Genomic DNA, 22,410 nt, shown 5'->3' with positions numbered 1-22,410 from the left:
TGGTGATAGAGACAGAGCTTCAGAGTGGCTCTGGGAGAAGGTGGAAGCTGCTCCTCCCGGCTCTCGGGAGGGATGACAGGTGGTGGATGAGTGAAGGGGAAAAACAGACTGCGGGGGCGAGGGGAAGGGGGGGCTCAATTGTATACTAAATGAGCCCGTATGTCATGGATCCTGGCACCCCAGACATATGGAACCCAACACAGCTGCTTTGCTTGATGTGTCCAAATAGGAGCTGGCTGCGTGCTCCCTGAGGGCTCCCGGCCCCGGGCGCTCAGTGCTGAGGGCAGGGACCTGTGCAGGTGTTCACAGCGTGGGGATGGCTGTGGGGACAGTGACCCCGGGCAGGGGACGGGGAATGAACTTTGGAAGGGGAAATGCTGCAGAGCAAAGAGACGGCGGCCGGGCTGGGAAGAGAGCCAGGTGGAGATGTACAACATATTACATCTCTCTGGCCTGACAAGCTTGTAATGAGCCATATGACTGAGAAATGGAAACCAAACGAATACAGACAGGTGATGGCTGGGGAGAAATAGCCCACGTCCCGTTTTGAAGGACGGGTGATGGACAGAGCGCTCGATGTGCTCTTGCAGAAGCACTGCCCGAGCACACGCACACACATACGGTCCCCGCTGAAAACTCTTTGAGAATCTCACATGCAATTACGACCAATAATTCCCACCCGTGCCCCTATCTCAGCCCACCAGGTCTCTGCTCACTCACGCACGCACGCACGCACCCTTGCACTGGGCTACTCAGATTTCACTAAAATAAATCACCTGGGCTTTTTCCTAGAACACAAACCAGCGCAGCAGTGCAGGTAAAGCACCAAATTCTGAACTAAAAGTTGGTCCTGCAAAGCCCTTGGCCTGGAGGAGAGGGAAGGAGCTGCTTCAGGTATGTGCCGATAGAAAGGCGGCTCTCAGGAGGTAACCTCAGGGCTCAGAGTGTGCAATAAACCCCATAATAAAGGAGTGTATCCTTAGGGGAAGCCCGAGCTGGGCTTTGTGTTTGATGTGCTCTGCCCACGCTCAGTGCAGATACAGACCAGCCGCGTTCCAGGCAGTGGGAGCAGCGCAGGGGTGTGCACCTAAAGTTCCTGCATCAGCCCCACCTGCTGCAGCCACAGGGACAGCCGTGCCTCCTGCGCTCCTTCCACCTTCTCCAGCCCTGTATTCCTCTCATCCCCTTCTTGGGGAGCCAGGATCTCCATCCTCCTGTCCCATCCCTCCTGCTGGTGGCTCTGCCCTGGAGCATCGCTCCCAGCCGTTGCCTGGACCCATGAGCACGGGGTGGGAGGAGGCAGAGAGCTGGGCTGACTTCTGCAACGCTGTCACCCTCATCAGGAGGCACCGCTGTGCCATGGTGTGCAGAGGACTGTGGGACACGGTGTGGTGCTGCCTCCGCATCCTCACGAGTGAGTTGTAGGTGTCAGCGATGAGTCCTGCGCGGGGCCTCTCTCACTGCTCTGGGTCGCAGGAGGATGTTGGCAGCAGACTCTGCACCACTTGCACGATGGCAAGTTTCAGCGCTGCACCCCAGCACTGCTCAGCCTGCTCCCTCTTGGTGGGGTTAGTCCCCCCTCAATGAGCTCTTGCTTTGCACGGGAGCCTTGTGCTCTGAGCTGCTCTCTGCTCTGGATGAGCTATAAGCTGCCACCCCCCTACATCCATCTGCAGCAAGAACTCCCCTTGGAGCCACTCTTGTCCCAGTCCTACCTCCAGCAAAGCTCTGCTGATGCCAGAAAGGAAGCAATGCTTCCAACCCTCGCCCTTTTCCTTGCACTCCATTCCAGCAGTGTGACCATTTCTGATGACTCCCCAGCAGACCCACTCTGAGGCTGTTGGAGCGGATGCTCCTTTCCTCTTTTTCCGCTCAGGAATCCCCCTCCTGCCCCGCTCGCAGCACCCAACCCCACAGCATCACGTCGCCGTCCCACCCCAGCAGATCCGCCTTACCCCCAAGTTGACGACCATTCCCGGGCTCCAGCTTTCCTCTTCCTGAAGCCCAAAGTAATCCGGGAACCGCTCGCTCATCCGTCCATGGAGGAGGCGGAAAGTTGGCGACCTGCTCGGTGGGATGAGCCCCGGGATCCTTGGGGCCCGAGCATGCCACGAATGGGGCAGGAGCGCGAGGACCGCGCGGGGAGATGGACACCAAGGAGGCATGTGCCCCACGCGCTATATATGCACCCCGGCCTCGCACGCCGGGTCCGACCCCAGCTGCCTCATTGGCCGCTTCGCTGCTCCCCCCCTCATAAATATTAAAGCCAAGAGAGGGGATGCCATTGGCTGTGGGGGAGGTTGGAGCCCTCGGGAGAGGAGGGAGGTGGAGGTTGGATGTGGTCCTGGAGGGTGGATGGAGGTGGTGCTAAAAAGAAAAAGGGGGGGGGGGGGGGGGGGGTGCTGTGTGACACCAGCTCTGCTGGACGCGGCGCAGGACAACGCAACGCTCTGCAAGGCTGCCTGCTGCTCCGCGTCGTTGTTGCTGTGGTTGGGGCTTTTTTGTCATTATTTCTAATATATATATATATNGACATCTGTTCTCCATGCATATTTCATAAAGGAGAAATGGAGAGATGGGAGTGAGCGTGGAAGGGGAGAGATGGGCAGGCGTAGAGCTGGGTGGGACGGGAGCGGCGGGGCCGACGGCACAGCCCTGCCTGCTGCGGGGGTGAGATGGGCTGCGCTGTGCGTGCATCACCCAGGAGCAGGGCTGGAGACCCTGTCCCAGACAGCTCCATCAGCAGCACCGTCCCCTAGGTGCTCCCTGTGAGCTGCTGTAAAATCCACCCGGAGTAAAGTTTGGGGAGGAGAGAGAAAGTGAAAGGAAGAGGTACCCAGAGCGCACAAGCGCTGCTTTGACACACTGCTCACCACGAGACAACGATCTCTTTTGTGGGTTAGACTTCCTCTGCGTCTCTCACCCCCTTCTCCGATTCCCAATTCTTCCATTAAGCTCCGTCTTGAAAAAAAAACCCCTCCGTTATCAGTTCTCTCCCAGCTCCGAAAGCTGCGCGTCCCCCACCCCACACTCCCTACCTGCGTGTGCCCTCCTGCTACAGCATCCTTCCCTCCATCCCCTCTGCACCCCCCTCCCCCCCCCCAACCCCCCGGTGCTGGCTTCCTGCCCCACTCCTGGCCCCTGGGGCGGCTTCCTCCCAGCACGATGAAGCCCAGGTGATGGGCATGGGCACCTGGGCCGGCTCCAGCCCGAGGCACGGCTCAGCAGATGGGCTCGGGGTTTGCAGAGCGAGCGGCGGCCGAGGCGGAGGGATCAGGTGGTGGTGAGAAGAACTGCCTCACCATTGCTATGGCACCGATTAGCAAACAATATTCGCCTAATGAGCTCATGGCAATCGTCGCATCCTCCCCAAGAACAACGCGCGGCGCCCGGGATGCGACGCGCGCACATCGCCCCGCACACGTCGCTCCTCGCATGCGGGCGAGCAGCGCACGTACGTCCACAGGGTCCCCAGCCCCACATCCCCTCCTCCACCCCACTCACAGCCTGGCCCCGTCTCCCCCGAGAGCCTGCTGGGCTGTTTGCATTCGCTCCTTGCTGCCTCCTCTGCTCCGTGTCCCTGCCAGGACGCCAGCAGGGCCCCCCCCCCCCCTCTCTCTGCAGCTGATGCCGGGCTGCTGCGGGCACCCTGCCGGGAGCGGGCAGGGATGGAGCGGAGCTGCTCCCTGCAGGGACACCAGGACTGCTCTGCTGGGTTCCTGCTCCCTGCAGTGGGTTCCCACTCCTGAGGCTGACGCAGATCCCTGCTCCCTCCCCATTGCGCTTCCAGGAGCAGCGCACAGGACGTGGGTAGGGGACGTCAGCCGGAGACAGCCCCCCTGCTCAGCTCCCATCACCTTAACTCTGCCCTCCCAGCCTTCCTCCCCGAGCAGGTGCCAAGCTGAGGTTACAGAAGCCCCTTCACTTCTCAGCATCCATTGCCAAGAGTGAGGTTTGCACCTGGGGACACCCTTCAGACGAAGCCACAGGCCCAGGTCTTGCAGGAGGCTGCTGACAGCACCATGAGAAGCTCAGGGCTTTCCTCCTGTAACCCAGCCCCACGTTTCCCCTCAGCCCTGACCTCCCCTTGCTCAGAGCCCACATGAGCAGCCATGGTCCCTGTGAGTTTGGCCGCTGCTTCCTTTGCAAGAACTTCTGGGCTTTGGCTATCCTACAGCCAGCCAAGAACTGCTGGGATTTGGGGGAGGGAAAACAAGAGACCCTTTGGCTTTGTCCTTCACCTCTGAATTTCCCAATTCCCTCCTGGCAGGAATTGGTATTCCTCGTCACGACCACCTGGGCTTCTCCGCAGCCGTGCCTGCACTCCTCAGCCTGCAGGAACCCTCAGGATTCCTGGGCCTGCTGTTCAGCACAGCACTCGAGGAGCGGTGAAGGGCAGTGGAAGCGCAGTCAACTGCGGCACTCCCTCCCTCCCTGCACGGCTGCGGCTGAGGGGGGTCCATCCCTGCGCCCACCCCAAGGGCTGAGCCGCTCCCAGCCCCGTGCATGGTATGGAAGGAGGCTCCGAGAGGCAAGCGTTTGGCAGGAGAGGAGGTGACATATTGTACAAAGCCACCCGGGACTGAACTGGCCTCTGCTTGTCAGGGAAAACAGGCAGCGTTAACCCTTGGGCTGCTGGGGCAGACCCAGCTGGAGTTGGGTAACGTTTACACAGCGAGGGGCTGCACACCCCAAGGATGGGTGGGGGAGCTTCGAGGGGGTCCCTGCCACACACTGCCACTCCTAAGGGATGCTGCTGGGGCACTGGCACTTCTGTCCCACGGACCCCATCTCCACACATGAGGTGTGAACGCATCTACCTCTCCATTGAGGGCCCTCTACGGAACCAGAGGTGCAGAGCTGCCTTTGCTCCTGCAACAACCCCACTGCTCGCTCACAGCAAAGCCTCTTCCAGCAGCTTTGGGCCTTTCCCTGCAGCAGAGCTCCTCCAGCATCCAGGGGGATGGTTTGGTGCCGCTGTTCTTTTCCAGGACTGCACAAGTGCAGATTGCAAAGCGGGCAGCTGCCATCTCCATCACGCCTGGTTTGCAGCCGCTGGTTTGCAACCAACTGCTGCAGCTGAGCAGGCTGCAGAGGGCACGGTGCTGTGCATGGATGGTGCAAGGCCTTGCCAACCACAACACAGTGCACAGCTGGAGCTCGGCCGGGTGCTGCTCCAGCCCTTGGAGCACCAGCCCAGGGCTCGAAGCCTCTTTGGGAAAGCATTGGAGCACGTGTTAGAGCAGGCTGGCCATGCAAGCTGCACACACTAGCGTGTGCACAAGCAAAGCTGGGCTACAGGACACATGGGGACGTGGCAGAGCGTGGCCCAGCACCCCAGCATGTGTGCACGCCCGCGTTTCCCCGTGCTTGTGCCCATGTACCAGCAGCCACGGAGCCACACAGAACGCCCCAAGCCTGACTTGTGGCAGATCCTCTCCTCTCCTCCTTTGTCTCCCTGCCTTTTATTGAGCGCAGGTTTTGTGAGCGGCCGGTGACAGACGGCCCCGGTGCTCGATAACCAGACAATCTGTCACCACCACCACTGACAGCTTTCACAAGGAGCCCCTTTCCTTTCATCCTTCCCTGTTCCCTTCGCCTCCGCTTGTCCCCCTTCCACACGTGCTCTCTGGCTTTGTTCCCCCTAAAAGCCAAATAGCGACAGAAGCTCCTGATCATAATATTGCTCTAATCGAGTCTGTCATAATCGGATCCAATCTAATTACGTTCAGATCCCTCTCTTCTCCTGACTCTCTCTATTGCCTGTCCATCTGTCCCTCTCTTCCCTTCCAGTCTTTGTGTCCATCCATCTGTTATCTGCAGGCCTTTCTCCCTTCCCATCATCTCCCTGGGCCCCTGCCCCATTCGCAGCGTGGCCGCCCCGGCCCTTTCCTCCAGCGGCTCCCTCTCCAATCCATCTCTCTTAAAGGCCTCTCCATCAATCCATTTAGCAGCAGCTCCCTGCCTCCTCTCGCCCATCTGCTTCTCCCTTTCTGCTGGCTGCGAGATGCAGAGATGCTGTTTTGTTTGCGTGTCGATCTTGATTAGCCCCAGAAACCTCTCTGCTGGAGCCGTGTTGGCGCTGGGGAGGGATCACCTGGGCAGCAGCGTGCTGGAGGTCCTAAGTAGCATCCTCCATCCCTGCGGCACCCTGCACTGCTCATGGGGTGGTTGTGCGGAAAGAGGATGGGCAAGGCACCGAGATGAAAGGACAAGACCCCAGGTGCATGGGGTGAGCTGAGAAGGAGCGAGTTGGAGCTACTAAACGGGAGGTTTCCCAACACCTCCTTCCCAACTGCCTCCAGGGTCTTCCCATACCTTTCCCAGCAGCAGCAGGTGCCGGCCTGTCGGAGACAAGGGCAGCAGCAGAGATGGACCCTGGGTACGATCCAGCCTGGCAATTCCTATGCTGCTATTTGTAGTATTCAGATCCCGATTTTAAAACTCATGTTGGACCCAGGTGCCCGCTGGGTGCCAGCCAACGACCTCTGCTTTGCTGTGGCTGTTACCCTGAGCTGAGCCTTCACTCCTTCATCTGGACTCGCTGCTGCTCATGGGTACGACACAAAGTTGTTGATGATCATGGCAGTGGGAGTACTGGAAAACAACTGCAAGCACCGTCTGGGACACAGTCTATTTTAGCTGCTGATAAAACATAGAAAAATTATTTAAGACGACACCAATTTTTTTTTTTTCTCCCTGTCTCCACCGCTTCCTTCTCTCAGAAGCCAAACAGCCCTGGCTTTGTTCTGGGTATTAATTAACTTTCCTGCCTCTTAATATTCTGGAGCCATAAAGTTCCCATGAGCTGGGACGCCGGGCGCTAAGAAAACACACGTTTCCTCTCCTTTCTCCTTGTCTCATTGACTGTCACCCCCATATGTCTCCCCCCTCCAGGCACAAGGGCAGCTGCAAACCCTCCTCTCTGGGCTCAGCCCCAGCCCTCTGCCTCCTGGGAGGCAGCTGAGTTCAGAGGTCAGGAGCGTCAGTGGCATCTTCTTTTTGTAGAGAAATCCCTGGTAGAGTTGCGTTGGGGAGAGAGCAGAGGAAATTGATGCTTGCAAAAGATGCGTGGCGGGGGGAAGTGTCTTCTGTGAGATGCCTGGGGGCTCTGCTGCAGAGACAGCATGTGCCAGCTGCCCTCCTCAGCAAGGGGAGTCTGCGCTCCCGAAAAAGCTCGTCTGGGCTTTGATGTTGCTGGAAGTGGAGTGGGGAAAATTGCTCCAGAGCAGCACCTGGATTACTGACCTATCTCAGAACTGGGAGGTGGATGAAGCTCAGTCAGGACAGAGCTCACTGAGCTGGGCAAGGCAAAGAGATGAAGTAGAGTTCAGAGGCAGAGACCCCCGGGTTCCTGGCTCAGCACGTTGCAGCAAAGGGACAGGCAGCAGGTAGGGAGCGAATCACTGCTCTCCAAGCACACCAGGAAAGCTGGCTCCAGCGTTGTTCTTCTCCAAGGGCTGTCCTGCCACCACCAGGCTCACCTGAGCTGGGCAGAGGGAGGTGGGAAGAGGCGCAGAGCTGCAGCTTTCACCTTCAAGAACAAACAGCACAAGGTGCAGACAGGCAGCTGCCCCTGGGACCTGTTGCTCCAGCCCTCACCGGCGTCAGGAGCCTGTTTATTTTGAGGAGCAGTTCAGCAAGACCTGCAAGAAGTTGCATCACTACTTTTTCCCCTTGGCAGGAGGCTGCAGAACTTGCTTCTCCCAGGCTCCATCCCTTGGGGGTGAAATTGCTCTTGGTTGCACAGCACCTTTTTCTCCTATTTCTTTGGTCAAGTGCTGAGCAGGAGTGAGACTGCAGACCCTCCTCCCCACTAAACCAGCAGAATAAGCGACCTGCTGAATTCAGTGCCTAAAGAACTGCCAAGGATGCCAAGTGCTTGGACAGCACTCAAAGCTGCCCAGCATCTATACGCATCAGGAAGAACAGGTTAGACCAGGAATGACGTAAAACAACTTCAAAATGTAGCAGTTCTGGAAGAAATTCAATACTCACGCTTTGGAACAACAAGCCAAAGTCTGAGAGGCAAAAGAGAACATTTTCCCAGTACCTGAGCTTGATTGTCACGCAGCAACTGCATTGGAGGGAGCTTTTGTCCCCTCCAATGACTGTGCTGGAGGGGTGGTAACCTCTGTCATTGCACAAAGTTTGCTAGGGGTCTGTCAAAGCCAGAAAACAGCCAGTGTTCCTATGAATTACTTCCCCACTGTACTATGTCCTCCTGGACCACCTATGGCACGTGTGTGGTGCTTGCTGGAAACCTTCCTTAAACCAAGAGGCAGCCTGGGGTGCGCTGCTGTGAGTGGCAGCTTCAAAAGAAGAGCAGACACGAACAGCAAAGTTGTTTGCTTTCCATATGCTTTGCATAATTCCCCATGCAAACTTATCTCATTATCACAGAAAACAGGCTTTGAACATGGGAATTATCTTGCTTGCATCAGCCTACCTCAAGGAAGGCTGTACCGCCAGCTTTGCACCGTCACCCAGAGCAGCAGCAGCATGAATGGGAGCAGAAATAAGGTCCCTGACTTCAGCTCTACCTCACTTAGCCAGCACCCATCCAACTGCATGCAACTGCACCTCAAAACCTCAGTCATTCTGTTCCTACTGCAAAGATAAAAATAAATGTACGTTTACACCAATGTTCCAACGACTTGGAACGACTTTCCACATTTACGTACTAAGCAAGCCCTTATTCCCCACTGCTTATTAGCATTAGGGATGCTCTAATTAATGCACATAATCTCAGGAGTGATGGAGGAAAGTGTATCAGGGGAGTTATCAACTTTAAGGTTGGCGCAGCTGAGGACAGCTGCTGCTTGCTGCGTGAGGACGGGAGGAGGAATGGAGACGTGCTCAGCCCCAAACCAAAGCTGCTACTGAATATTGTAAGGGAAGAGAAACAGGGAGTCAAGCTCGTTTCATTTTCAAACTAGAGACATGCATCTACTGCAGATAACTGTACCCAGAGTGAAGGCACGGGGAGGATGGCTTAAGAGTGAGCCTTTGCAGGGATAAGGCACGAACTCTGAGCTTAAACCAGCCAACAGCAGCTCCCCAAGGGGCAGCAATTTACTTGCCATGCACAAAAGCAGCAAAGGCTTTGCCAGTCCCAGCGGAGGGAAATGAGCACTCCCAAATCCACTGTCAGCTCTTTGTTTGGAGATCAACGGTGAGACTGAGCAACCGAATAGGTCACAGAGATTCCAGCTCATCCTGGCTGGAATTCATGATCTGGAGAGAGAGATGCTGGTGTGTTTCCATATAAAATGGGACTTCATTCTCCGTGACACGAAAAGCAGCTCCCGTCACCAACATCAGCACGACTCCAACAAAACACTTCTGTATTTTAAGTACTGTTCACCTCATGGTCTTGAGAGCATCCCTCACCTCTGGGAAGCAGGGCAGGAGTCAGGCTCGTGCCACTGAGGGGAACGGGCACTGTGAGGGGAAGGGCAGGGCACAGAAACCCAGGCAGAGACTCACTCCCGTGGCTCATTTACTCCCCAGCAATCCCCTTTCTTCCCCACCCCCTTTCATCCTCCGCTCAGCCCCAATTCCCAGAGGAGGGGGAGGCTCAGATCTGAGCAGTCCAGCCCGACCATCAAAAGCCAGCTGAGCAAAACTAATTTACTGACCACGGCAAAACACAATGAGGAGGCTTGGAAGCACCGACGGGCTACTGCCTTTCCTTTCACCCCTCTGCTCGGCGACACTGCTGGGCACCATGAGTTTGAAGGACACGCAAATCCGTGGCGCAGGGTAAATTCTGGGCTGACAGGAGAGCGAAGACTTTTGGTGTTCTCCAGCATTGGCAGCACTGTGGAAAATGTGTCTCTGCCGCAGAGGCTGCCAGCCTGGCCCCTTGCTTCTCCCGTCCTCTTGTCAGCCACTGATAGGAGGGCTGCTCATTGCTCTGTCCGCAGGGAGACCTGTTGGCCATCCGAGGAGCGGCGTAGGCACAGACAACGGAGGCAGCTGTTTGTTTGCCTCGCCAGAGAGCAGCTCGGAACAAAAAGCTGGGAGTGGAAAATGGGGCTGGGAGCGGAAAATGGGGCTGGGAGCGGTGAAAGGGTTTATTTCTGTTTGCGTGGGGAAAACGAGCGAGGAGAGAGAGAAATAAAAAAAAAATAAAGGAATCCAACCAGAAGCCTTAAAGAAAACGAAAGCCCAAACTCGAGCACAGAATCTAGATTTGCAATTAATTTGCTACGTGAAGAAAATGTAACAAGCTTACCTTAATGAGGGGAAAAACGTGCTTTACAAAACTCTGTCAGATCACACGCTGGTTTGAGGTCTTCTATCTCACCCGAAGCACGTTCTGGCACATAAATAGTCAATAATTTGGGGGAAAACTGATTTTTTCTGTCCAAAGATTAGGAGTTAGAGGCTATGAGAACCCTTACTATAAAGAAAAGCTATCTCCATTTAAACTGAGATTTCAGTTTCATCGGTGCTGCTGGAAGAAATGAAAATAAATCAGGCACTGAAACATTCTGCCAAGTATCGGGAACAGTTTCCTGATAGCAAGATGCATTAGCAACTGGAAAAAGTCTCCCTCAGGGAAGCACTGAAAGTGCAAGGTCTGAATTACTTTAAAACTCCAGAGTTTATGTCTAGTTGAGAAAAGACTTAAACACAAGAAGCCTGCATAGCCCTCTAGGGAAGGGAAAACGATGCCGGCTTTAGTGCTAGTCAGCTCTGATTTCTGTGATTAATCCTCCCTACCTGTTTTTGAGCTCCTCACTTCGGACAGCAGCACTATCACGTCCTTGAATCGACACTGCTGAAGAACAGGTGAATTTTCACATAAAAGGAACAACCAGGAATAGCTGAGTGCCTGGTCAGTCATCACTGCTGGCCCTCAGAGCCCAGGCTTGCTGTGAGCACGCTCTTTGTTAAACATGTTTAATATACCAGTGCCTGAGAACCAACCAAGATCAAGGCACCACCATAGGCAGCACTGTAAGGAATGGGCAGCCATCCCCACCTTGGAGAGCTATCAGTCTAAGCTGAAACAAATGCTGTTCCTCCCAAGACCAGAACATATTGCAGCATCCACTGGTTTTGGTCCTTTGGGCAGCAACTAAAGATAATGCAAGCAACGGGTTAATTTGTAACCAGAGATTTTGTTGTTTTTTTTTTTTAATTAAACGTAGCTATTTATATATATACAAAACCCAGAAAATATTGCACCATTTAAAAAAAAAAAAAAAAGGATATTTTACAACTAATCATCTGTTAAACACGCTTGTCCTCCCTGCATTGTAGTATATACACAGATTCACAGCAACTGTTGGACGTTAACAGGCAACCCGTGCTACTGGACACCATGGAAATGCACTGGTCCACACATATCCCAGAGAAAATACCCCTCCCACCCTCGCCCTCACGTAGGGAACACGTCCATCCCTTTGTCACCTGGGTGGCATTCAGGAACGATCCTCTCAAGTTGCTCAGAATAAGGACAAATTAAAAACGGAAGGCTTTGTGAACTTCTCAGTCACCATTTCTTTTGGGCTTGATCGGCATGGTTTTCTGGTAAAGTCTCTTGCATTTCGGGGCTCAGACCTCAGAACTCGAGCATAGAGGCTCTGGAGAGAACCATTTCCGTCCCTATCCAGAGAGAGGGGCATTCCAGTGTAGTTTTATCTTTGACATTTGTAATCCAAGGACTAAGACTTCTCAAGCCCTGAGAGCATCTTCAGTAAGACACAGCCCCAGGGTCCCGAGGGATGCTAAAAAGTACATCTGCTTTGGCGTTGATAAAATGGGTGGCGACGAGAGAGAAGACCAGAATGGCAATGCCCACAACCAAAGTGATGATCTAGGAAGGGATGAGAAATACTTAGCATCGTTGCGACAGCGACAGACCAGAATCTCACAGAAGTTGTATTGAACTGGGGTCTCTGTCAGAAAGCCACAGAGACCGCTCACTGCTGAGGCACGATGCGAAGTGTAAACTCACCTCTAGCTCCTTGCTGGCTACCAGAAATATTCGAGCACGGATCTCCTTCCATCGACTCTCTGTCCATGTGGAATACTCTGTAGATCCCCATTCCCTCAGCTCAAAGGCAGGAGAGAGTGCTTTGCTTAGGCGAACAGTTGAGCGAACGCAGTAGGGGACTCGTGATGTTGAGTTAGGGTCCAAGGAACCCTGCACCCAGGCATAGTCATACATCTACAATGAAAACAAGACATTAAGAGACACAGCAAGGCACTAGCAAATAACCAGACTGTCTCCTGGTAAGAGGGAGAGGGGTTCTTCTGACTGTTCTCATTGTCAGGGGGATCCTTTCATTCACTCCTCCTCTGTCCTTTGGCATCAGAATGCCTCCTTGTTGGAGGATTTGATCCAGTTCTCCCATGTGTGATTATAGGCAGTACAAAGCACTCCTAACTAGCTTTCCTCAAAAGCAGAAAACCGGAAAATCGAGCAGCAGATCTGCCCTTGCCACTCTGATGGCACTTACTTCTTTCTCAGCATTAGGTGTTTTTTCAGGGTTCAAGCACTCTTCCTTGGTGAAGTTAACAACGGTGCCTGTAAGGTTGGCCAGAACATACTGCACAAGGTAGGTGGTGTTCACAGGGCTGGAAACAGCAACGTAGTGCTGGGGAACATCATCACCTGGAACAGTCAGAGAATTGGAAATGATGGGGAAAATGCCAGGAGCAGTGTTACTGTGGAGCTTTAGAAAGTTGCCAGGTAACATATGGGGTCAAACACATTCCTGTGTTCATGCCTGTGTTGCTTACCCAGAATCCCTTTTAGGTCTGGTTTAACGATGGACTGAAACCAGGAATTGTTCATTTTAATCAGAAACCCATAGAGCATTTGAGTGACCTGGAAAGAGATGTAAATTGGTTTATACAAAGAGGAAGGAACACAGCATCTTAATGGCTACATCTCTCAAGATTATTTGGCACAGAATATGTTTTCCACTACAGAGACCAAGAGCATAGCAAAGGAGAGACTGTATGTCACAACTGTATCTCATGTGAAAACAGAGTTTCACTCCAGATCCACTGATTCCTTAGTTGATCCCTGTGGCACACATTGCCATTTCACCTCAGCTTCCACTTCTTTGCCCTGAGATTGAGAGGCAAGGAACTAGAGAAGGTTGAAAGTTTCTCCATTCAGCTGTGATGGAGAAAGGGGGAGAGGCAAAGCCCTCACGGAGACAGACAGGACAGCATGCTGTGTAAACACACATAAACAGAGACAGAAGGGAAGTACGTGAGGGCTCATCGTAGATGCCAGGGACTCAATTCCATCTGCTCATACCGTTTTTGGATCTGCCTGAATAGCAGAGGTGTCGTTGGCTCCCCCTGCAAGCCGGTAGAGAGCACGGGCGACCACTGTGGCAACTTCTGCCAGAGACTGCAAAAGAAGAGTACTCTGTGTTAATCAAGATAGACAGACCCAGCAAAACAATTAAGAGCAAGCCAGAACCTACACATCCATCAACGTGCTTACATCGCGCTAACATTTGAGCCTATTGCCTTTGTAAATGTACAAAGCGTTCCCATCTTCTTTCTGCCTCTTTTGGAAACAGCTTTCCCCCTCTCTCCATGATCCCAATTGCAATTTGCCCCTGCTGAAAGCCCCATCCATCCCAGATAGAGCAGCTAAAGCAAATGTAAAGTTGGAACCTTGGCTGTGTCTGTGACATACTCCAGGGTCTCCTCAGGGCTAAGCCCCTCAGGGTATTGCATCCGGATGTTCTCTGGAGTGTCATACATGCTCTGGTAGTATCTGAAAGGAAGAAAGCAAACAGAGGTTGGGGAGGGGCAGAAAGAAACCACGGGGCATGGAATTCAATTCAGACTGTGCTGAAAGCAAACAGTGGGAGCAGTCTCCTGGGAGCGGAGAGACAGCTCTGCCAAAGCACTGCCCTGCCACACGCTCCTTAAACCATTTAATGAGGCTTTATAATTAACTTGGCCCTTCCACAGCTTCTCCCATCTGAGGATCTCCAAGCAATTTACAAGCTGTGATTAGCTTTCAGGTGGGCGACAGCCCCATCTATTAAATGGATAGAGAAACTGAGGCAAGGACAACCCATGCATGGGTCTCATGGGAAGAGAGCTTTCAATGCAAGTCATGCTAGTGGATGTTATTAATGCCTTATTTTGAAGGCAATGAGGAATTCCAAGTGAACTCTAGGAGAGATTTACACTAAAGTGTCTGCAGCACACACAGCTGAACCAGGAATTGCATGGCTTATGCACCTGACATTCCCAGACAACCTGGGACTATCCTCCCCAGCCTCAAGATGGTCACAGACCAGGGAAGTGCGCTGTCCTTCATCCCAGCTCCTCCTGCACCTTCAAAGCAGTGCACATTTAGAGCTAAAAGGGAAGAAAAGGAAGCTACTTCCCTTTGATCATGCCAGAGATCCTCAGTAACAGAGAAGGGTAGAAAATGAAGGCAAAGAGACAATTTGAAGAGCTTGGAAGAAGCGGGGGGGGGGGGGCAAGAAGAGAAAAAGCGAAAAGGGGATGGTCTGTCCTCTACCCCACATCCCCATTTCCAAAGTTGAAGAGAAGCAGTTCCCCAAGGAACACCCAGTATTGGGGTCATGTGAGGTGAATGAAAGTGCCCTTTCTAATGCCTGGGGCTTTCTGCCATCACAAATAGAAAGCTATATGAAGGAAAAAAAAAAAAAAAAAAAAAAGAAGCAGCTCCCCAAGGAACACCCAGTATTGGGGTCATGTGAGGTGAATGAAAGTGCCCTTTCTAATGCCTGGGGCTTTCTGCCATCACAAATAGAAAGCTATATGAAGGAAAAAAAAAAAAAAAAAAAAGAAGCAGCTAGCTTCTGGAAGAACAGATGAGGCTTAGGCACGCTCAGTTGCCATTTGCTCACCTCTGGCTCCCAGCCAGCTGTGGGGAACATTTTCTGTACAAAACTGGATTTCTTTCGGTTGTCAGAATAATTATGTTGCGCTTGTTCAATTACATGGCACACGTTTGCTCCTCCACTCCCCCCGGCCTGCTGCTCCACATGTGTTGGGCAGCACGGCCCTGGCAGAGGCCTTGAAGGAGCTGGGGCTGCCCTCTGCTGGCCTCACCACCTCTGGCCACGGGTCAGCCCGGAGTACACTACCTGTTCTGGAAGGAAGCCTGGTGGTCGGTCAGGACCACTCCAGGAATGTGGCGGGCCCGAAGGAAACGTTGGAATGAAGATGGGGGAAGAGGCTGCGAAAATCCAGCTTCTTGCAAAGTTACACTTGCTCCTACGCTGCTATTACTCAGAATATCGAGCAGGTTTTTAATCTGCAAAGGAGAGAAGAGCACTGTTCGACTCTTTTTGTTTTGAATGGGCAGTTTTTTCGGGAAGTTTAACACCCTGAAGGTTTGTAAAATGCTAAAGATCCCCCAGCATTTTGGTTAGGTGAAGGACTACAGACTGCTTTCACTCACCTGTGGCTCAACAGTTTCATTCAACCGAGAGACGGGGTCCGTGTGCATCCACAAAATGGAGCCATTCCGTAGAGCCACCTGCAAGAAAAGAAACAAGAAAAAAAACCACCTGCAACACATACTAGGACATGACTGAATCTTGTAGAGCAGGGATGTCCAGATCAGGAAAAAAAAAAAAGCCAACCAAACAACAAAAGCAGTGAAAAAGGATGGCTGAGGAAACTACGCCTAAATTATCACAGAGAAATAAAGAATAAAAATATCCCCCAGCTTCCCTCTCACCTGATTTAACTCCACAAATGAATGAATGTTCTCCAGACGGAGAGGAAATTTGTCTTTTTCCATATCGTACACCATTCGCGAGCTACCAATATAATCAAAAGTCTCCTGCAACAAGGCAATAAAAAATAAATAAATAAGAAAAAATCCACACTTGACTCACATACCGATAGCTGCCCAGCACAACTGACTGCACCATTGGAGAAGCTGAGGTGGAAACAAAACCAAAAGTTCAAGGGCTAACTGCTGCACCAAGTATTCCTGAAGGTTTGCATAGCCTGGCTGACACCAGCATAACATAGGAAATATTATGTTGTAGGCAGAGATGCAGCAAAGGACAAAAAATGCAAAAAGCCAGGAGACAGCTATTGGATTGCACAGGTAAGAAGGGCACAAAGTCAGACTTCGGTGGGTACTGATAACTCACAATGGTACTGCAAGTGAGAAACAGCAGTGAGGCATTACTACACCCTCTACTTTGGTGTACAACCCCTCTGTTTCTTGGAGAGTAGCATAAGAGGTCAGGGAAAAGGGCAAATCCTCAATTCCAGGAATTAAATATACGAAGCTCTCCTGGAAGGAGGGGTATCTGTCTCCCTGGAAAAAGAAGGAGGGAAGGCAAGATGACATCAACAGCTTTTTCAAGGGAACTGCAAGAAGCTGAGCATTGCCTGGAATGAATCAGTGCCCCAAAGAAGAGAATCCCCATGACAGAAAAGGACAGTGAAGTCAGCCAGCCACCAGACTTTCCTCTTGACTATTACACAGCCAAGTCTTATCACTCCACTTACATTCTGGGAGCACGACAGAGAATGTCTGCTCCACAGTGCTGTATGGCTTCGTCTCCCTCAGGGAAATTCTGACTAGGGATGTATGTGCTGGGGAGGGTGAATGAAGGGAATCACATGGCCACAGCATGGGGCTGTGGGAGCCAGTTTCACAGAGCTGCACAAAAGAAGCCATCAATGTAGATGCCTTCAGGGGAACATCAGCTGTTGGCCATCAGTCCCTCCTCCACAAGCTTGTTCTGTTTTCTCCACAGCTGCCAACTCCAGTGCTGGGCTCTCAGAAATGAACTACATTTTGATGCTGTCAACACATATATTTTTAATCTCGTTTTTTTTTTTCTGGGCTTAATTTCAGAATTTAAAGCCTAGCCATTGCTGTTCATCCTGAATGGGGTGGGACAGAAAACAGACATACAGAGAAGCACGCTGGGAAGAGACAGGAGGGAAAGCAAAGTTTGATTTAATCATCCAGGATGAACTGTGGGGCAGAATATGCACTGCCCCATTGGAAGCTCCATCTGCTGTTGTCATCCCAGTGAAATTAAGATCCCGCTCTCACTAGGGGAGTGGAGAGAACCACGGTGTGGGGATGCAGATAAATGACTTTGCACAAAGAGTAGGAAAGAGTTCATTTGCAAGGAGCCAAAGGCTGATTTGCTGTTCTGAAACAAGCCAAATGGTGGAGCGATGCTGCTGCTCTTACCCCTTGGAAGAAGGTGAACATTATATTCCTTTGCAGCAAATGAACATCTGATGCTTTATGAAGGGCTTCAGCAGCAGCCAAGTGGGTCACAAAAGAGGAGACAGCACTCTCTGCTCCAGGTGCAATGTTCCAGAAGAAGGAATGGCTGTCAATCTGTAAGCATGAACAGCAGGAATGAGAAATGTGCAAACAGAGGAATACTGCACTGGGAAAGCAAACCTGCCACCTCTCTTTTATCCCACTCACCCTACTGATAAGGGAAAAAAATCAAAGTACCCTGCCTAATGAAACTTCAAATACCAATTGCAGTAGCCAATCAATTCCAAAAGAAGGTCTGGAGCACAGGAAGAAATGAAAATAAGAGAAGTATATTCTCATAAGACCCCACACTCACATCTTCCCACAATCCTTCCAGTTCACCTTCTGCAAAGCAAGATTAAAGGATACTTACTCGTGTAGCGACCATAATAAATTCCTTCTTAGGGTCGACTTTTTCAGATGAATTAATAGGGTGCAAGGTGCTCCACACATTGTAATCAAGAAGAGGATCGCATACGGTCTCTAAGAAGCAGAAACAACATTACTTGAAAGTTAACATTATAGCAGAGATAACTGAAGAACAATCTTGCTTGTCAGCTGTAGCTCACCAGTGATCCTTTATCACAGGAGCAAACTTCTGCCCACCTGGGAAAAAGTCACCAACAAAACATTCATGAGGACCAGGATTTCAACTCATGTATGCACGGCCTAATGCAGCAGTGGCCTCAGAGCAATTTCTGATGATCAGTGTAGCAGGTATTAGGTGTCCTGCTTGGTCAACATCTCTTCTCCATGTTTTCCAAATCAATGGCAATCACACTCCAAAATTCCTTACCACTTGAATTGTTTATTCTGAAAAAGCTCAGTTGGCAAGCTTTTCCCCTTAGGGAAACTTTAAAAACTTCTTTATTTTGCACAATTATATTTCACTGGGATCTGTACCACCAGCCTTCTCATGACAAGGAGAGAAATCTGCTCACCTGGATTAATGCTGAAGGTATTTTGGATGGAGTTGCGTCTCATGCAGGTAACAGTGCTGGTGACAGCATGCATGTGGGAAAAAAGCTGCATGGCACACAGAGGGTACTCGGGGCCAGATCCATCAGTAGGGACGTTATGGTCTCGGTAACACTGGACAGAAATAAACATCATCACAAAGCTTAGCTTGTCTGTAAAAGTATGACGTACTGCCTACAAAATTGGACTGTGTCTTTTTACTGTAGATGTCAACATCTACACTGAGTTAGCTCAAGTTCTGCCCCCCTTTCCTGAACTGTGTGGCAGCTCCCCTCTCTCACTGTCTGGGAAAGTTAAGTACCTGCTTAATAACTTGAGTCTCATTGGCATCTTCAAGTAGAAAAATGGGGAAGTCAAAATCCTCGTATGAGAGCCCACTCCCCAGAGGATTCCACACAGTCCGATTGCAGTGTGCATACTGAGGGCCGTAGTCTTTGGAATACACACCTGGAAACGGAAAGAAATGGGCAAATCTGAGCCTGCAGAGAGAATAACAAACTACAGCAAAGGTAGGGCCTGCTGAGAAAATGGCAGCAAATACAGAAAGAGCACCATGATGGGCTAGGGAACCAGCTGACAAAGCTTAGAGATGGAGCTGGTCACTGCATGCGGCAGAGTGGCAGAGACTGAGCGCTGTGCCACGCAGGGAGAATAAGAAACATGCATGCTCAAAGCCATCCCACGCCAGGAGGCTGGCAGGAGCACTCAGTGAGCATTTATCACATGCTGAGAGAGCGGCAGAGGCACACAGAGAAACATTATACTCCAAAAGGAGGAACATACAAAACAGCATTTTCTGAGCTCATCATGAGCTGGAAACACCCCCAAGGCATCTGTAATGTGCCAATCGTTTTAACACCTAGGTACTGAGCAAGCAGCATGAAGGCAAAGAGACAACAGATGCCAGCCCAAACTCATCTCATCATGAGTTTACACAGCATCCTTCACAGCTGAGCAGAAGAAAGTTTGGGGCAAACTACAGAAGGCAGTTTCTCTCCACACAGCGCAAGACAGTAAATTAGCTGCGTGAAAAAAAGATAGCGAAATGAAAACCTAACTGAAACCACGTGGGGAATTCAGGCAGGGATCAAAAACAGTATCAAGAGGCCCAGACAGAGAGGTTAACAGGTGTTCCACACATTTTATGGAAAAATCAAGCTTTCATGACAAAAAGTATGCGCTTCAAAAGTGAAAGAAAAAGAAACTGCAGAAAACCTTGGTCAGGCTGAATAGAGACTTAATGTGGTTTAGCCAGCTTAACAGTCTTCCCCCAAACATCAGTCCAGCCCTCACTAAGAACTGATGAGATTCCAGCTCAGTCAAAAGGGCACATCAAGCATGTTGTCTTAGATGAATTTTGACATGAAAGTGAAGTTGCCATTTCACACGCCCTTTTGCGCTTCTTGCTTTGACCTTCCAACTTAAAGGCACTACTTCTCCTCCCAGCAATAAGAAAGACTTAACATTTCCTTACCAAACCCATCATTGGGGCACTTCAAACCAGGAGAGAATCCCTGGGGAGGGTTAGGTTTGGCAATGGACACTGCAAGGCCTGACACTCGTGTGGTTCCCTTCAGCTGCTGCATTACCTTCCTGGAACAGAGCAAATATAGGTGACACTTTGAATTCATTCATGAAAAGTTACAAACTAAGACGTACCGTTGCTGACACGCACTACACTCAAGCACGTGATGATGCTTTTGATCAAAATAATCATCATGTTCCTTTCTCCTTACCGTCTGAGAACGGTGTAAGATGGCAACGAACAGAAAAATTCAACCACTTTCCTGCTCTGCCCAGGAGACGTGACAAATACTAATCGCATTGTTTAATGAGCTTTAGGAAAAGCTACAGTGAAGAATGTAACATTAGAAATTGCACAGAACAGAGCTCTTCTGACAACCAAACCATACATTTAAGAAGACACGAACCCAGGCAGTAAAACACAGTGAAAACACATGTGCCACCCTCACTGTCCTTCAGTGCAGTCAGAGATGATTTTGCCATTTCTCATTTGAAAAATGACGTTTTCCATCATAAAATTATGGATCCCCATTGGTCTTCTGGGCTCCTGTCACCTAGGGAAGATAAAAAACGGAGAACAACTGACCTGTTGAAGAGGTTTCCATCTAGTAATATCATGTAGGGTGGGTGTGGGCCATCAGCAAGCACCCAGTTCAGGTCCTCCTCCTTCTCGACCACATGTATCACCCCTGTGTCTCCGCTGATGGAGGCTGTGGAAAGAGAAAGTACCCTTCATTACATTTACTACATTTCACTGTGCTCTACTTCCTTCGCACCCTCAACGACTCCAAAATAATAGGGCAGCATGGATCAAAGAACTTTAAGGAAGAACAGCTAATAGGAGGTGAGAGATGGAGGAGGCAATTTCGTCAAGTGGCACCGTATCACTGACATAGGACAGAAAAAGGAACAGCAGTTTTTAGAGGAGAAAAAAAAGCGAACAGCACAGAATAGAAAGTAATGGAAACAAGCATCCAAGCTTTAAAGGCATGCTTTGTTTGAGCACTGACTTTAGCCAACTAAGCACTGCATGTATCCTGTGACTGGAGGCAATAAGATGTAACACAGCAGGAAACTGAGGCCTCGAGATAGAAAAGCACATGAGGAAGAAAAGCACAAGGGGAAGATGGGATCTGCCTGCCTCAAGGACATAGTCACAGCAACTGGCCATCATTGAAGGCTAAAGACTGCAAATTCAGAAACTGAGCTCAAAAAGAGCTCAGCACGAGAGCTGGAGGTGAACAGGGAGAAACAGGGGCAAAAGATCATGGCTGTAAAGGGGATGAGCAACCGAGTAGGTCTGTGTGCTTGTCATTTCATCCCATACCAAAGAAAGCAGAGGGCAGACAAAGCACTTTTATAGGACTCTACTGATACAAACAAGCCCCACAGTTAGTAACTGCTACCATTAGACACTGCTCATGACTGGGAAGGCAGAAAGAACCCCATGCCCATGTCTGCACTAACACCGGGCTCACGTCAGAGGGCAGAAGTCAGGGAACCACGCACCTTGGGCTACTTGTCACACTAAGTGCAGCTGTGCTGCCCTGCAGTGGCAGCTGACAACCTCTGCTGCAGGGAGTGGCTCAATCAGGAAGCAAAATTCAATTACAAATTAGCAAAACATTGACTCAGAGGAGTCTATGTACCCTTCCTGCACATAGTAACTACCGCTTTCCCTTCAGATACCACTTTCTTAATTCTTCATGTACTGTCCCCTTTCCCTCCTAACTTGTTAACACATAATGCATTCTACATTGGGCTCACAACTTTGCCTTGTACCCCAGGATGCTGGCTAGGCACAGACAGCAGAATCTGCAGCCACCACGCTGTGCCGTGGCTTAGCTTTGTCCTAAGCATGCACTAGCTATACACACTGAAAATGTTGCTCCCTTCCAGCCAAGGCACGGATTTTCAAAGACGCAGATTTCTCTTAAGGCCTACTCCTCAATTTAGAACTAACACATCAGCATGACTAGAAAGGGGCTGGAAAAGTCAGCAGATGGTGACGAGGACACGGGCAACGCTGATCCAGGCAGGACAGCAGCATTATACCCCACCTGCCTGGACATGGCCACCCCGAGGAGCATCTCCAGCCCCCACAGCTGTACTCACACTGGCAGCCGATCTGGTGCGTAGCATTCAGAAGACGAACACACGGCGCTGTTTTGTTCAGGGGGATGTAGATCTTCCTCTCAACCGAATTCGCCTTGCAGGAGCCTGAGGAGAGGACACAGGCCCACCTCAGGGAGACCAAACCAGGAGCTCCCACATGTCAAAGCCCTCCCGCAAATAGCGGGGGGGGAACGTTGAGCCCCTCCCCAATTGAGGGGGGAACAGGAGAAGGCTCCCAATGCCCCACCTCGCAAAAGACCTCCACCTCAGCGAGGGGTCGGCCCCAGATCGGATAGACCCAGCCCAGGCCAGCCCTGTCCCTCTCCCAGCCAGCCTCACCCGCCACAAGCACGGCGAGAAGCAGCGCCGGCAGCGGCCCGCACCATGCCGGGAGCGAGGCCCGGCAGCTCCCTACAACAGCCGCCATCCCCCGCCTGCCCCCGGCTCTCCCCGCCGCCGCCATCTTCCAGCCCAGTTCCTCTAGCGGCACCGCGCATGCGCAGCGCCGGAAGTCG

The 22,410-nt window shown here is 51.3% G+C and overlaps 3 protein-coding genes across 4 annotated transcripts in view; all 3 read right to left on the bottom strand.

The window, feature by feature from the left end:
• NHLH1 (nescient helix-loop-helix 1) overlaps positions 1-9,182 on the bottom strand; it is an 11,525-nt gene extending 2,343 nt beyond the window's left edge. Inside the window, exons 1-2 of one of the 2 annotated variants that reach the window (XM_021376775.1) lie at positions 3,039-9,182; positions 2,874-2,961 (exon numbers count right to left, since the gene is read on the bottom strand). The gene's annotated coding sequence lies outside the window, so the exon portion shown is untranslated. Of the gene's footprint in view, positions 1-1,955; positions 2,362-2,873; positions 2,962-3,038 lie in introns of those variants that run through there. The other variant, XM_021376776.1, reaches the window with a different exon arrangement.
• LOC110388003 (feather keratin 2-like) overlaps positions 1-22,410 on the bottom strand; it is a 906,242-nt gene that overhangs the window by 659,949 nt on the left and 223,883 nt on the right. The gene's annotated exons all lie outside the window — the stretch shown is intronic.
• On the bottom strand, positions 11,113-22,395 carry NCSTN (nicastrin). Its single transcript, XM_021376635.1, has 17 exons — positions 22,235-22,395; positions 21,896-22,000; positions 20,367-20,490; positions 19,731-19,849; positions 18,558-18,703; positions 18,220-18,370; positions 17,652-17,761; positions 17,201-17,353; positions 15,713-15,817; positions 15,431-15,508; positions 15,114-15,283; positions 13,657-13,759; positions 13,289-13,384; positions 12,760-12,847; positions 12,477-12,631; positions 11,972-12,184; positions 11,113-11,830 (listed from the first exon to the last, which is right to left on the bottom strand). Exons 1-17 carry the CDS (start codon positions 22,356-22,358, stop codon positions 11,708-11,710), a joined length of 2,163 nt encoding a protein of 720 aa, XP_021232310.1. The 5' UTR covers positions 22,359-22,395; the 3' UTR covers positions 11,113-11,707.

This window comes from Numida meleagris, chromosome 24 (genome assembly GCF_002078875.1).
Source record: "Numida meleagris isolate 19003 breed g44 Domestic line chromosome 24, NumMel1.0, whole genome shotgun sequence".
NCBI lineage: Eukaryota > Metazoa > Chordata > Aves > Galliformes > Numididae > Numida > Numida meleagris.
This window is presented reverse-complemented; position numbering and strand designations above follow the sequence as displayed.

Bases quoted from the DNA above. Each gene is read 5' to 3' on its own strand.
- NCSTN (XM_021376635.1), bottom strand. From the start codon at position 22,358: ATGGCGGCGGCGGGGAGAGCCGGGGGCAGGCGGGGGATGGCGGCTGTT. The intron at 13,760-15,113 runs GTAGTGTACTCC...TCTTCCTTTCAG, and splicing joins CAGGCTTCCTTCCAGAACAG to ATACTACCAGAGCATGTATG. The intron at 12,848-13,288 runs GTATGAGCAGAT...ATCTCTTTCCAG, and splicing joins TTCAGGCAGATCCAAAAACG to GTCACTCAAATGCTCTATGG.